This window comes from Suncus etruscus, chromosome 3 (assembly GCF_024139225.1).
Source record: "Suncus etruscus isolate mSunEtr1 chromosome 3, mSunEtr1.pri.cur, whole genome shotgun sequence".
Lineage (NCBI taxonomy): Eukaryota > Metazoa > Chordata > Mammalia > Eulipotyphla > Soricidae > Suncus > Suncus etruscus.
This window is the reverse complement of record NC_064850.1, coordinates 48,952,834-48,968,864: the sequence shown is the minus strand read 5'-3', so window position 1 is coordinate 48,968,864 and position 16,031 is coordinate 48,952,834. Positions and strand designations below refer to the sequence as shown.

The 16,031-nt window shown below is 36.3% G+C and overlaps 1 protein-coding gene and 1 long non-coding RNA gene across 2 annotated transcripts in view; one reads left to right on the top strand and one right to left on the bottom strand.

Moving 5' to 3' along the window:
• Positions 1 to 16,031, top strand: part of LOC126003365 (uncharacterized) — a 1,166,220-nt gene that overhangs the window by 9,571 nt on the left and 1,140,618 nt on the right. The window lies entirely within an intron of this gene.
• SPATA17 (spermatogenesis associated 17) overlaps positions 1 to 16,031 on the bottom strand; it is a 134,183-nt gene that overhangs the window by 94,291 nt on the left and 23,861 nt on the right. The window contains exons 4-5 of the mRNA XM_049769538.1: positions 11,794 to 11,844; positions 3,513 to 3,616 (exon numbers count right to left, since the gene is read on the bottom strand). Of these exons, the coding sequence (XP_049625495.1) occupies positions 3,513 to 3,616; positions 11,794 to 11,844 (155 nt within the window). The remainder of the gene's footprint in view (positions 1 to 3,512; positions 3,617 to 11,793; positions 11,845 to 16,031) is intronic.

Here is a 16,031-nt window from a genome sequence, read left to right as displayed (position 1 = left end):
CTATACTTAATAGTAAAGAAATTCATACATTTACAAGAATATATATACTAAGATCTCTCATCGGGTGGAGGGACTAATTTGGGCAAAATTTTGGAGTGACGGTCTAAGAAAACACGATGCCTTTAGGACTAAAAGGACAGTGTCCTCCAAATGAAAAAAAAAAACAGTGAGACAAAATTGGAGGGCTAACTTGTTGAGGAAGGGAATTCATTCTAAAAACAACAGGGAACTCACAAGGGTTTGAAGCAAAGAAAAAAAGATTTGAGAGATCTCTCTCTTAACACTGCCTGGTAAAAGGGCAAATCAGAAGGAAAACATAGTGAAGAGACTCACTCAAAAGCACATGCAAGTGAGGACAGTAAGACTACATCCACGAAAGGGTTATTTAGTGCAGGGCTGAGAAAATGAAGGGGTGAGTAGTTGGAGAGTAAAGACATAGAGATTAAAAAATGTGTAGGATGGGCCGGAGAGATAGCATGGAGGTAAGGCATTTGCCTTTCATGCAGGTCATCAGTTCGAATCCGACTTCCCATATGGTCCCCCGTGCCTGCAAGGAGCAATTTCTGAGCATGGAGCCAGGAGTTTCCCCTGAGCACTGCCGGGTGTGACCCAAAAACCACACACACACACACACACACACACACACACACACACACACACACACACACACACACACACACACACACACACACACAAAGTGTGTAGGAAATGTTCAATTTCCAAAGAAGCTGAATCTCTGGAGCAGAAAGGGGGCTGAGAGTCAAACATTGATAAAGGTTCCTAGAAGTTTACATAAACAAACAAATCATGACATATAGGAAAGGAAAGGAAAAAGATCAAAAAAGGTGAGAGACATGAGAATAGTTAGGATGACAAAGATAACTGTTGTGAGCTGCTCAATTAAAATGTGCAAACTGAGCAAGGACAAGAAACAGAAGCCATTTATCTGCCCTTAGAGAACACCTAAAGCAAAATACTACAGGCACTGGATGGAAATCTCAATAAATTTCCTACAGTAATCAGTTTCAAACATATTTTCTTACTATAACAGTAATAAACCTAGAAGTAAATTTGCTTAAGCTACTATAAGAAAAAGTCCAACTTCTGAAGACTGAAAAATGAATTCCAAAGGGGAAATAAATGCAAAATAGAAAATGAAAACACTATAGATCAAAATGTATGCAATATGGACTCTATCACATGTATAAACAAGCAATTATCCAAATGCTTTAATTACTGAAAAGCAATTAACAGATTAATAAGCTTATGAAGCAAGAACTAAAGGGAAAACTTGAAGCTCCAACAATAAGGTCTTTAAAAAGCTATTATGAACAATCATACTGGCATATTTATTGTCACGAAAATACAATCCTTTAACTGAAAGAAAAGAATTTAAAAAGTATAGCATTTATCCATTTTTATAAAGTACATATACTTAATCATTAATCACCTCAGCCGTCAAGTAGGAAAAGTACCAGAACTACTTTTACTATTTTAAAAAAGCTATTAAGAAGCATAAATGAATCAATATATGCTAAATGTGCAAATACTGTCTAGTATATCATATGCTCTTAATGAGTGAATTGCATTTATAAATAACACTGTAATATATCTGTAAACGTCAATGAACAAAATTTGTGGAAATCAGTAAATATAGCTTTAGTATTTGCAAAAAAAGAGGCTTAAAACTGTTTAAAATTCATACTTTTCAAAGTGGTCAAGACAAATAATTTTATATCCAAAAATTGTTTATAAAACTTTGTTGTTTTTTTTGGTTCATACCCAGTGGTGCTCTGGGCTTCCTCCATGCTCCATGCTCAGAGACACTTCTTGGCTAGATCAAGGATCTACATGGGATGTCAGGGATCTAACCTGGGCTGACCATGTGCAAAGCAAATTACCTCCCTGCTGTACTATACTCTAGCCTCTATTTTTCTTTTATGCTTGTAAATACAATAATCCCCAAGCCATACAACTGAAATAACCTAGTAAACAAAAACCTTTTTATCAGTACCAGGAAGAAACCTTGTTATCAGATAGTACCAGAAAGAAAACTTAGATTTACAACAATAACTATGTACTTGCTAATCACTCCTATTTCATGACACCTAGTTCTTAGAGTTCTTGCTAGTGAGGTTTTTCTGCATGCTTCCCTTGGCATGGGAATTGGAGGTCAGGAAAAATTTAGCCTATAAGGAATTGGCACTTTCAGATCTCCTTTCACCTCTGGGAGGGAAAAAAGACGGGAGTTCGAAACAATTATTATTGTCAATAAGTCCAGCAATCATCCCCAGTATGAAAGGTTCTCTAAATGTCCTTGAATTCAGACTCAAAGTGCTTCCTAGTTGCTAAATACAAGTTAATGCTAAAAAGGAATTAAGCAAAAGGACATGAAATCTCACTAACCCTTATGCCTCCTCTTCTGCACTATGTATCTTTTCCACATGACCGATCCTGAGATGCATCCCTTTAATCATTAGCATGCAACTAATAGATTGTTTTCCTGAGTTCTTTTTTTTTCTTTTTTTTTTTTTTTGTTTTGTTTTGTTTTTGGGTCACACCCAGCAGCGCTCAGGGGTTACTTTTGGCTCCACGCTCAGAAATGGCTCCTGGCAGGCTCGGGGAGATCATATGGGATGCCAGGATTCGAACCAGTGACCTTCTGCATGAAAGGCAAACACCTTATGTCCATGCTATCTCTCTGGCCCGGTTTTCCTGAGTTCTTAAATTTTTCTAGCACATGAACCAAATTGAGGTGGAGGACATGACACTTTCCAATTTGTCACTAACTTGAACTGATATTGAGGGCAACTATGTATTCACCACTCCTCATTGCCATTTCAAGTTGGTAGAAAGAGAGTCCTTAACCAGTGTTACTATAGCTTTACTTTGTATAAGTCTACAGGTGGCATCATTTTACAGCTGATGCTCATGGTTCCATCCATTCCTATGCACTCATTAAAAGGCAAGCAGCTCTACTTTATTGAGTACCATAATTTCTTCTTCTTTGAGAATCAACATTTTGCTGCTGAACATCTTTCCCAAAAGGCTTGTATAATACTTATGGCCTCATTTTACAAGAAAATCCATCAGGGGCTGAAGTAGTGGCTCAAGGGATAAGGCGTCTGCCTCGTCCACACTAGCCTAGGACAAACCATGGTTCGATCCCCTGGTGTCCCATATGGTCCCCCAAGCCAGGAGATATTTCTGAGTACATAGCCAGAAGTAACCCCTGAGCATCACCGGGAGTGGCCCAAACTCTCGCCCCACACACAAATCCATCGTAGCATGAGATCATTTTATTGAACCTGAATGATTTTATACAGGACTCAGGTAGGTAGGTCTACCATGGCCAGTGATTGTCTAAGTATTTCCAAATATAACAATAATAACAATTTTAAGCACATACATATAGCTACTAATAGATTTATAAAATATTTCTTCAGTAGGGAACTGATCAGCACTAATGGAGCTGATAAATGCCCTGTAGTTAACATGATCATTACTCTTACCTTATTGCTTCATTGGTCTCTGAAACAGCTCTCAGGTACTCCTTCAAATAATAATAATTAAAGCAGTACTTCCGGATCCTGTAGCCTCGCCATCGTCTCTGAATCTATTGAAATCAATAAAAAGATAAAATAGGCCAAGGAACCTTTTTGGTCAAAACAGGAACATTTCCTCAAAGCCAAGGTAATGATAACTAACAAATACATATCAAATTAAGTTCAGGTTTTTCCAGTAAAGGAGGGCTATACAGAGTTGCCATATAGGTTTGAGACACATATCTCTAACAAAATATTATAAAGTAAATTTTAATGGGTTATTATACTTTAAAACAATTATTTTGCAAAAATAATATGAAATTAAGTATTGAAAGATTAGAAGTCTGCTTTACCAATTTCAACCATGTTTATTCCTGACCAAATCGTTCTTTAACTTTTATAGTCAACTGGTTTGAAGATTGTATCTGGTCTCTTAAAATTGGTTATTTTGATATGAACTTTTAAAATTCAGTGTACCAAAATATTCAATAAAAATTCTGTGTTCAGTATGAAATCCTCAAAAAAGTAACAGTTGAGTTTACATATGATAGAGGCAATGACACTTCTTGGTATCAATTCGCAAAACCCAACTGATACTTCCAAAATGTATCTGATCCTATTTTCATTGTAGTGGTCTTCATAATAGCCAAGATATAAAATGAACACAAGTGTCTAAGATCTGATGAGTGGATCAAGGAATTGTGGTAATTATTATAATAATTATTATAAGACACAATGTCAATTTTAAAAATTAAGGGAAAAAAGTAATTTTGTATCCTCATCATAACATTTAATGCCTCTATAAAAGGTAGTTAGTATAGAAATTTTACATTGGCATTTGATACAAAAACCTGTCATGCTTTTGACTAACAGATACTTTTGAATTTTTTATAACTTGATGGTATAATAAGGAAAAGAAAAAAAATGTTTGCCTGAACTCTGATGCTTTGTTTTTCTAATTTTAAATGTGATTATTTAAAAAATAATTTGTCTGGGGGCCGGGCAGTGGCACTAAAGGTAAGGTGCCTGCCTTGCCTGCACTAGCCTTGGAGGGACCCGCGGTTCGATCCCCCCGCGTCCCATATGGTCCCCGAAGCCAGGAACGACTTCTGAGCGCATAGACAGGAGTAACCCCTGAGCGTCACCGGTGTGACCCAAAAACAAAAACAAAAACAAAAATAATTTGTCTGAAATCTTTAATTTGACAGTTTTAAGGGACTGTTTCAGTTGTCCTTCTGAATAATTGGAGATGCAAAGCAGTTTTACAGATGGTTAAACCAAAGATAAAATTTATGAAAGGAAAATTAAACAGCAAGCTAAGGGAATAAGGTTAAAAATAATTGTATTTTGGAGATTAATTTTTCAACAAAAACAATTTTTCTAAATTTATTTACTCAGTCTAGAATCTAAACTTTGAAACATAATCAAGTTATGACTGACAAAGGTGGAGGAACTGATACTGAGCACTCCGCTGAGAAAAGAGCCTATTTAACTGAACTAAGTATGCATCTATATCATACCTGGAAATAAAGAGTGGAATTCTCTGTTTTATCTAATTTAGCCATTAGAGCATCACTCTAGGGTAGAGATTATTATTGTTATTAGCTTCATTTGACAGTAGAGAAAATTGATACTTAGGTTAAAAAATCTGTCTATGGTGATACAGCTAGCTAGTTAGGTTCAACATTCTGAGACTTTTAGTGAATCTTCATATAAAGTGTTAAAGATAAGAACACTTGTGAAAAAGGAGCTGACATAAAAATCCATCATCAGCCATGGAAGAGAAGAAGCCAGAAGCCTGAAGAAATGATTAGGATATGCCTAGAGTACCAAGCACCACCACACAAACACAGTAAATGTGAAATGAAGTAAGATTTAAGGTGACAAAGGTCATAAAAGATGCACACTACAAGCTTGAGAAGGAAAGACATCATTTATGTGTAGGGTCGCACCAAACAGTGAGTGTACCTCCTTTTGAGGAGTGCAAATACATACAAAAAACCCCAAAAAAGAACTTAAAAAAATGTGTGCCCTGAGGAAGTGGAGTTTCTATTTACTCACTAAAAGAAACATGGACTCTTTATCACTCCAAATCTCTTAGCATCAACATCACCCAGAGTCCACACATGGCCAGGCCCTGAGGAACTTCTCAAATTTCTTAAAAAAACAACAACAAAAAAAAAACAAAAACACACAATAACAACAACCACAGATGTCTACCTCAAGGCAGATTTAAATTTCAAGACAAATACTTGCATTATCTATTGGGTATTTAAGGATATTAACATTAAGTGGTATGAAGGTAACAAATAAAAACACATTTATTAAAGTAAAATTGATAGATCTCTAATGGTTGTCTTGGAGGTGAGTGAGTAGAAAGAACTAGAAGGAATCAGGTCTTTGAGTGAAGATGCTATTACCCAGTGAAGTATCTGGAATTTATAGAGCTCTGTGAATAAGGAGGTAATCTACAGCTATAATTTTCATAATGACCTTGTGAGGAGAGTTTTCTCTCCTTGTTAAAAATGATGAACTGGGGTTAAGTGACTTGATCAAAGTCCTAAAATAGTAAAAGAGGAAATGGCAGAGTAAGGACACACACCCAGCCCTGTCTTACTTCAAACCTCTTTGAACTAAAACAGCTCAGGGATAACTTGTAGAAGGCAAAAGAGGCTGTGTCTGTCCTGTAACTTAAAAAAAGAATTTTCATTAAAAAATTTTTTTAGTTTAATTAAAAACTCATTTGTATAGTAAGATACAGGACATCTGAGATTCAATTCCTATTTAATTTCATTAAAATCAAATGACCTTTAGGGTTTTGATTAAATTTCCTGTTGATCCCTCCACTACCAAGTGACTAAAGTTTTCTTTTTCTCTTCTTTAAAACTTATTTTTGAAGAGGCCAAGTGACTTTCAGTAGCATTTCTTCTTCATTTCAAGAGCAGGTAATAATTTTCAAAAAGTATTCATGTCCTTCAAAGTAATTAGCAACTTTCAGAAGTGATTGGAATAAAATAGTTATTGTCATTGATCAGCTCTGAAAAGATAATTTTAAACAAAGTCATTGTGTGCTCAGCATATCACAGCTTGTTAACAGGCAAATTTTCAATGACCTCTTAAGCTAGTCAAATCAATGATGCATATTCCTCATTAAGTAATATCAAAATGTAAGCGGTCTTATAAATAATGTTTATTTTAAGCACTAAAACTAATGGCAAAGTCTTGATATATGAAAAACCATCTGCTCATAAAAATAAAGAATTTTCCTCCATCGGTTTTACTTCTATTGCTCAAATCACAGTAAACTTAACAGCATCTCAAGAAAAGGGGAAAATATAATGTCTTCTTACTTAAAATTAAAAGGATAAGTTAAACAAATTAGTTGACAGAGAACTAAAAGTATGAGGCACTAAAAATGAGAACCCAGCAAAAAAACTAAAGTTATTCAAAATTATACATTTATTTATTAAGTTGCTCAACATTTCAGAAGATTATTCAGTGAGCACAGTAAAGTGAAGTTATTAAATTTCCAAAGACAAAGTGTAAAAACAATATAGCAATGTCCAAGTTTCATTCTAGGTGATACACACATATATTTACATATGAAATGTGTGCTCTGTGAGTGTGTAAGCAGAAATCTCAGTGAGATATTTTTGGCTAGCAGAAGATTCTGGATAATTACTCCACATGCAATGTCTACTCTTTGTTGTTTTCCCACTGTTTCTGACTTTTAAAGTACCTTTCTCTGTACATTTATTTGATTATGTCTCAATGATACAGAACAGGAGGAAAGAAGAAATTCTTGTGCAAGGAGGGACAGGAGGCTTGGCTTATTCAGCTCCCCTAATTTTTTAGCTGACATTTGGGGACTCTTCTCTGTGAATAAGATTCTGTCTTCTTCATTTTGCATTCTAAAACATCAGGTTTAGTATAAGAGGCCTGTGGTATCTCTGCTTCTGCATTACTTTACCTATTTAACTCTAGATAATCTTGGAGTCATTATCCTAAATATAAATACTTCAAAATATTATAAATTGGAACATGATTACAAATATTCAGGAAACTGATATGTATCCCTATATATCAACAGATTCACTCATTTTTTTAAAATTTAATTTAATTTAAATTTTTTAAATTGAAGCCATCATACAACTTTTCTTGAATTTTTTTTTATCTTTTATACACAAAACTGAAGATGGCTAATTAATTTTTCAAGTTGGGCTACATTCTTTTTTTTTTTTTTTTGGGCCACATCCGGCGTTGCTCAGGGGTTACTTCTGGATGTCTGCTCAGAAATAGCTCCTGGCAGGCACAGGGGACCATATGGGACACCGGGATTCGAACCAACCACCTTTGGTCCTGGATCGGCTGCTTGCAAGGCAAACACCGCTGTACTATCTCTCCGAGCCCGGGCTACATTCTTAATGTTAATCTCTAAGTGCTATAGATATTATCCTCTTATTATTTATACTATATCCAGAGCTATAAAGCAACAAGTAAATACAATTATGGTCATTTTGTAAACTGGTTGAATTAAGTAATATTTAACTGGAAGTTCTTGTTATTCTTTTTATTATTTATATTCACTGCATTTACAGTTTGATGTTTCGGTAAAGTGAGTTAAGGGTATCTATTTAAAATAATTGGAAACACTAATTTCATGTTAAATATTCTAAAATAACTACAATAGGTACTTATAACACAATAATTTAATAGCATCTTATAAGTATAAATAAATATATATATATATATATATATATGGATTTTGGGCCACACCCTGTGACACTCAGGGGTTACTCCTGGCTGTGCACTCAGAAATCGCTCCTGGCTTGGGGGACTATATGGATACTGGGGGATTGAACCGCGGTCAATACTGGGTTAGTCACATGCATGGCAAATGCCCTACCACTGTGCCATCACTCTGGTCCCTAAAATAATTATAAATATATTACATTGAGTATATGTACAAGGATCAATAATGAACAAGGTTTCCAGGGTGAAAGGAAATCTACTGTAAATAGTCTATTACATCAGCAGTTCTTTACAAATTGTACACTTTAGAGTCTTATCATGTTTCACTCTTCACAGATATTGGAAACTTGAAAGACATGTTTTCTTTAAGGGCAATCTTTCAAAAGATGCTATTTTCCTCTCTGAGATCCACATTCATCTGGCAGTGCTTCAAGTAGTTGGGTAAGCAGAAGAAGACTAGTAGTGAGTGAGACCAACAGTGGAACTTTCTCAAAGGCATTAAAGGGAAGGGATACCTCCTCAACGTGTGAACTTGCCAAGTCTGGTTAGAAGATAAGGGCCCTGTGCATTGAGCTCACTGAAGGCTGGTCCATTCTGAGTGAGAAAGTCCAAAGAGAGGGATCAACTGTTGAAGATAGGCACACTCACTATTTTGTGGGGCTCTTTTACAGCTCCCATTCTTTTCCATGAATGGTCAAGGTTCCCAAACAAGCATGGGAGCACACTCATTCCTAAAGGCAGGCTGTTGGGATGAGAAAAGGTGTGTCTGATCAGCACCTTGGACTCTAAGAAAGGACAGATTTGCCTTTTCTTGCTTGCCAGAATCAACCCAAAGATCCATGTGAAATGCTCACAAGAAGGCAGAACCTGTGAGAGCCACAGTCTGAGTCTTCTTTCATCAAATGCTTGCTTGTTTGGGATCCATTCCTAGGCACAGTTCTCAGCTCCATGTTTGGGGTCCTAGTCGGGTAAGAGTGGGTGAATCTCTGCCACAGGTGCTTGGTAGTTCCAGCACATTGTGTAAGATCCAGGCAGGTTTGTGAGATGTGGGCTGCCAATCTCCAGAACTTCACACAGCCTTGCTCAGCAAGTCACAGGCAACAGAGAGATGATACAGTCATTTTAGTTGCAGGGCTCCCAATTCCTCCTTTGTTCTCTCACAAATGCCTTCCTGCCTGCCCTTTGGGATTTCACTTTGACCTGGCTCTAGGTGAGAAGACTGCTTTTTATTCTCAACAACCTCCATGGCTGATCTCATTATCTCATTTCCAGCCAGGTCCCAGTTTTAACCACATCCCATAGACTTGCCAGAGTATCCATAATGCCTAAAATATCCTCCAGTTAAATAATTTCCATCAAGATCACTTTGGGACTTAGAAAATAGTGATAATAAGTGACTTCTTTGTTTAATCTCATTGTTTAGAAAGGAATGAACTGCTGGTTTGCTTGGGGATATTTATTTTACCACCTCTTCCAAGCCTAGATATGAAGACTAAGAAGATAAGATCTGGGTTTCAACAGATGTAAACAGTGAGTAAAGGTGGTTCAGGAATGGAAATTAGCTGAGATATTACATTTTTATAAGTTTCATAATGCATATTTTCATTGGTAAATGGTGAATATAAAATAAATCAGTGATCAGTCCTACAGGAAGAGGAGGACAATATAGGCTTTAGAGAAATGGTGACCCTTTAAAAATAAATGCAGTAGAGGCAGGCAGTGGGGAAGGTCAGTGGAGTACAGGAGGGAGGATAAGAGAGAAACTGGAAATATTGGTGAAGGAAAATGTGCACTAGTGAATGAATGAGTATTGGACATTATATGACTCAAACTTGATTATAGACAATTTCATAATTGTATCTCACAGTGATTCATCTAAAAATTATTAAAAAGTAAAAAATAATAAATGCAGTAGAAAGGCTGGAGTGATAGCACAGTGGTAGGACATTTGCATTGCATGCCGGACCTGGGTTTGATCCCCAGTATCCCATATGATCCCCCTGAGCTCTGCCAGGAGTTATTTCTGAGCACAGAGACAGGAGTAACCCCTAAATGCCTCTGGGGGTATCACCAAAACCCAATAAATAAATAACAAATAAAGCGAGTCATAAGTGAGCATATATTACATTTTAAAAAACATCATAATGTATGCTTCTTTATAAAAATAGTGACACTAAGGCACTGAAAGACTTAGATAATTTTTTATAAGCTCCTCTTTAGAAATGCCCCATTTAACTCTTTGGCAACTGAACAAACATTCTTGTCATGTGAAGAGTCAGCAATCTAACATAAATGTCCAAAAGGCTCTGTATATGGGTAGACTCAGCATTGTTCTCATTGGCTATGAAGAGCCTGTTCATGATTTGGTGCATACATTGGGGTACACAGCAGTTACTATGACTGCTTAGGTTTGGGGGAGCCATTTAGGTTAGAATGAGCTGTAACTCTAACTTCAGCACTTAAATCATTTATAGGACAGAAAAGACTTGGTAGTTGTGATCTAACAATGCAGAGTTGTGGAGATTAGAAATGAAACTGCAGCTATGAGTACTCAACTTGGGGTACATACATACAAGAGTATGTATATCCTCAAAAGTCTGACCAGAGAGCCAGATTTTCAGGTAGCTGCTTGCAAACAGACACTTAAAACTCTGTCAGAGTCCACTTACTAATACAATTTGCTTTTAGGACCAGTGCGATAGTACAGGAGGGAAGATGCTTATCTTTCATGTGGTTAACCTGAGTTCTATCCCTGGCATCAACATGGTTCTGCATACCTAGCAGGGCCTGAGCCCAGAGCCAGGAGTAAACCTTGAGGATCACCCAAGATGGCTAAAAACCTCCACCTCCCCACCATAAAAACCCTTAGAAATGCTTGGAATAGGGGCCAGAGTGGTGGCACAGCGGTAGGGCATTTGCCTTGCAGGTGACTGACCCAAGACTGACCACGGTTCTATCCCTTGGCATTCCATATGGTCTCCTGAGCCAGGAATGATTTCTGAATGCAGAGCCAGGAGTAACCCCTGAGTGTCACCAGATGTGGCCCAAAAACAAAAAAAAACAAAAAACAAGAGAGAAATGGTTGGAATATAATCTACTCTGGAAGCAGATTTTATTAGTTAAATCAGGTGAATGATTTCTAATTGATTTGTATGGGGCAGAAATCATGTTCTAAAGTAATGTTTTTCTATTTATCACAATATTCTAAGCTACATCAGAGAAAGAATATGTTCCTCAATTAATATTTACTGTCTCTCTCTAGTTAGGACTCAGAGATACTTAACATTCTAAAACATAGCACTGATAATTACAGGTTTTATGTTTTACTCCAATTTCTAATACTGCCAAGAACTAACTTTCAAAGCTATCTGTTCTTTTCTCTTGTTCCATTAGCATACCAATCAAATTTGCATTATTCTGGTGTGCTCATTTTATTAAAAGTGAATTCAGGGCACAATTGACTTTTCATTTGTTTAACAAGTGAAGAAATATTTACCCTGACAGCCATTGCATTGTAGAGATCCATCTTCATATTAAAACACGCTTCCTGTGAATCAAGAAAAAAAATCATGGCGAAGATTTCAGTTATAAAAAGACAGTGCAGCCTATTTTTATATATAAAAGATAAGGATCTTTATACATAATACATAATAAGAGTTCTAGGCTTAGAAAAATGAAATCAAACTTCATATTGAAGAGATAGGCTTCCTAATACATAATGCAAGCTTAACCAGAAAAATCTATGGTAGTCAAACCAGGAGCTAATGGAGATATATGATCATAAAATGCTCTCTGCTGAGTTTGATAATCAATGGTGCTCTACTGAGAATAGAATAACAAAGCAGAAATATTCACAAGTTCAGGTGACACCTAGTATCATATGATTTATTCACTGGGGTTCTTTTAGCCAAAACTCACAGAAACATAAAAGGAATTCATATTTCAAGACGTCTGATTTAATGAAAAATTCAAAGAAATGCTGTCTTCAGTCGAAATCGTTCAAGGATATGGATGCAGTGATGGAGCGAAATTGTACCTTCCAACCATCTGTACAAAATGGTATGTACTTAGCTGCCTCCTAAGCAATCCTGGGGAATTCTGTGCCATTCAATATTCATTTTCACACCATAAAATCATAAATACAATGATACCATGGTACAGCAGATCCCCTGACATAGTGAAGACTTCCTCACATCTTGGATTCTTTTTTGGTAGAGATTAATCTACAAATTTATTAATCTACAAATCTCAGGATATAAAGGCATTTTAACCACTTGGCTTATGCCAGTAAAAATATGATTTCAAATAAAGCTTCCACTCTATTCTTTTTGCTAGTTTGGGTTTGGTGGTGGACACAACCAGTGGTGTTCAGGTGTTACTCCCTTCTCAGCGATCACTTCTGGCAGTACTTTGGGATCAACTTGCCTGTGTGCAAGGCAAGTACCTAAATCCCTTACTATTCAATACCTATTCTTCTGGGGGACAGGGGTTGGCTCACAAACTGCTCAGGAAGTATTTATTCTTCGCTCTGTGTTCAGGAGTAAAACCTAGTGGTGTTCCAGGAACCATATGCATTGTGCCTGCTCTCTGCCCTCCAGTATCTATTCTTTAAAATAATATAATACACAATAGTAGAGAAAAATGATAAATGCAATGGAATACATAGTTTTTCAACAACATACTACTTGGTCTGTGTAACTCAATTCAATCGATCAAGATAACTTTAGCTCACTGTTAATGTTAAAGACCAAATTCAGCAATATGTGCCTGAATCTCTTCCCCCTGGACAAACAAGAATTCCTCTAAAAGGATTCACTTTAATTAGCGTTGTTTGAATGCTCCGATCTAATCCAAACCAAAGCGTCTGTGCTGAGCAGCAGGGCTGAATTGTTTATCAACAGTCTGAGCAATTAGGAAACAGTTGGCTGCAATATGTTATTTACAAAGAAACACAACGACGTTACTTTTATACCAAACTTTCTTTGTGGTTCCAAATGGGGAATAATTCTTGGGTTCTGAGCAACATTTAAGTACTTTAACCTTGAAAAAATACTTTAATATTATTTCTTTAAGATATATCAAGGCCTGTTTTGAGGAAGGAAGCATGTTAGAAATCGCATACTTAGAAACATCTGGTCTCAGGAAAAAAGATTGTTTCTTATCTTTATCATATTGATGCTCGATTACTAGTAGAGTGTGTTTTTAAAATCTAGTTCTCCGTTACACTTCCTGATGGGATTTTATCAGTATAATAGCTTTAAGCAATTGACTTAAAAGAGTAGGTGTTTCTACCCATCCTGACAAAGTGGATTATAATATACTTCTGAAAGTGGCTGTGAAGAGTCCAACAGGATAACATTCAAAAAGTGTTTTGGGCAGAGTTGATGGACTTTAGGGAAAGGTTTGACCAGTTCTTTGGGGTGCAGAGTATCACTCTTTGGTGAACCAAGTGTATTTCCACTTGTTAATCTGTGCCCTTGAGTACTGATACTTTTGAAAGTAAAAATAACTAAAAAAGAAAGAAAAAAATACTATATTATTCTACTTTTTTTGTTTTGTTTTGTTTTGTTTTTGGGTCAACCCAGTGATGCTCAGGGGTTACTCCTGGATATGTGCTCAGAAATCGCTCCTGGCTTGGGGGACCACATGGGAGGTCGAGGATCAAACCCAGGTCCGTCCTGGTTCAGCCACGTGCAAGGCAAATGCCCTACTGCTGCACTATCGCTCTGGCCCCTATATTATTCTACTTTTCTGAGTCGAATCTACAAAGATGAAAATGAGCATACCCCTGGTTCAATCCCCTTTTTTACATGGGTCTGCCAGCACCAATGGTTATAGACCAAGCACCAATAATAAAATCATCCCTGAATGTACACTGTGCATTATCTATATCTTTACAACACATTTAGGCCCTCTGAAAAGTATAAATTTTCATCAAGTCTTATTTCCACGACATTATAATGATTATTTGTTATATTAATGTTTTTCTCAGCCAAATAAAGGGTTGGAATAAAATCCTTGTTCATATATTATTTCTAGATTTCTATTAGAAGTTATTTTTCCCTATTATTCTATGGGATTGAGTAACCAAAGCATATCCTAGTTTCTAAAAATAATATATCTAAAAATGATAGGCTATTATAATTTCTCAGCAGACAAAATTCTTACATTTTCCCCTTACTATTTATCATCTCCTATCTTTCATTATTAAGATGTCAAGTCTACTTTAGAGGGGAAGGCTGAAGATGTGGGATGAAAATCAAGCATAAAAGGTGATGGTTTCATTGTAGTGGAAATAGGACACCCAATTAAGGTCAGTTCCCAAAAGCTATTTGGCTAAACAAAGGAACAGAAAGGGAGAGGATGAGAAGAGGGAGAGTAAGATAAACAAGTGGTCTGATATATTTATAATAGATACAAGTAGAAAGAATGGATGTCAAGCCAATAGTCTGTTAGCCATACGATCTTCATCAAAATCTCTTATCAATTTTAAGTCAGCTTCTGAAGCCTCCTCTTGTGGCTGTCCTCTCAATCAGAACCCTTTTCTGAGTGGAAAAAACCAGATGGGCCTTTATGATCAGACAGTGGGACCCCAATAGAAATCTCCAAACTGCAGTTGACATTTTACTGCTCTCCCTTTCTCCCTTCCTAATGGATAGTCTCCCACCTTTTGGTTCCAAAAGAAGAGTGAGTTCCGCCCCCTCTCCCACATTGCCAAGTGTGTTGACCAAGTGGTTTTACTTTTAAAGACAAATTTCTGAGTGTTTAGTTTCACCAGAACCTGAGTTTGCTTTCTACTTTAGAGATGACTTACCCCCAATACTCAATTAATCCCGGAGCTTTATCACATCTCCTGTTCCCATGCCTGAATTCTTTTAGCTTTAGCTGTTTTAGTCTTTAGCTGTTTGACCCTTTCTATTTTAACCCATTCCTAATCCCCCTCATACTGGATAAATTCTGTATAAGGCAAAATATATAAAATCCTTTTAATATGTTTATTCATTGATCTTTAATAGCTTCCAATTACTTAAGACAGATGTCTTGAATTGGGCTGGCTGATGTATCTAAACACATGAATATTTTAGATCACAAAAACAAATGGAATCATAAGCTAAGGCACATAGTTCAACATTTTTATTTCTAGAAACTAATGGTTACTGATGGGAGCACATATAATATAAATATTATATATAAATATATATATATAAATCTATATATAAATCCTTATAATTTTATTTCTATTCAGCAATGTATAATTGACAGAGTGGGTGGAGAATAAATGATTTCTTGGAGGTCAAAGTGATGCTCAAAATTCACCTCGATCCAATTCTATTCTTTTCTCCAATGATCTCTCAAAACTTTTATCGGATTTCTTGAACTTTTATCTGAACCACCTATTATACATTTTCTTTTTACTTCCAAGCTCATTCCTAAAATCTTTGACCAGGTTTTTCGAGCTTTCCAAATTCTATTATTTCATGTAAGAAAGAAAAAAAAGAGAAAAATAGGAAAGAAGGAAGGGGAAGAGGAAATTAGTTTTTGCTTTTATGTGAAAAAGCTTTTCTTTTCAAGCTGAGGATCACAAGTGGAGGAGGTCAGCAATCTCCTGCTCAATGGATACTTTCTTAGCATTCCAAACCTGTAGGAAGATGCACTGAAGACAGCAATCAGACATCTCCACAAGCAGCCAGTGCTACAGACTCATGCAACCATTGAGAGGCCCAAAGTTTCAGT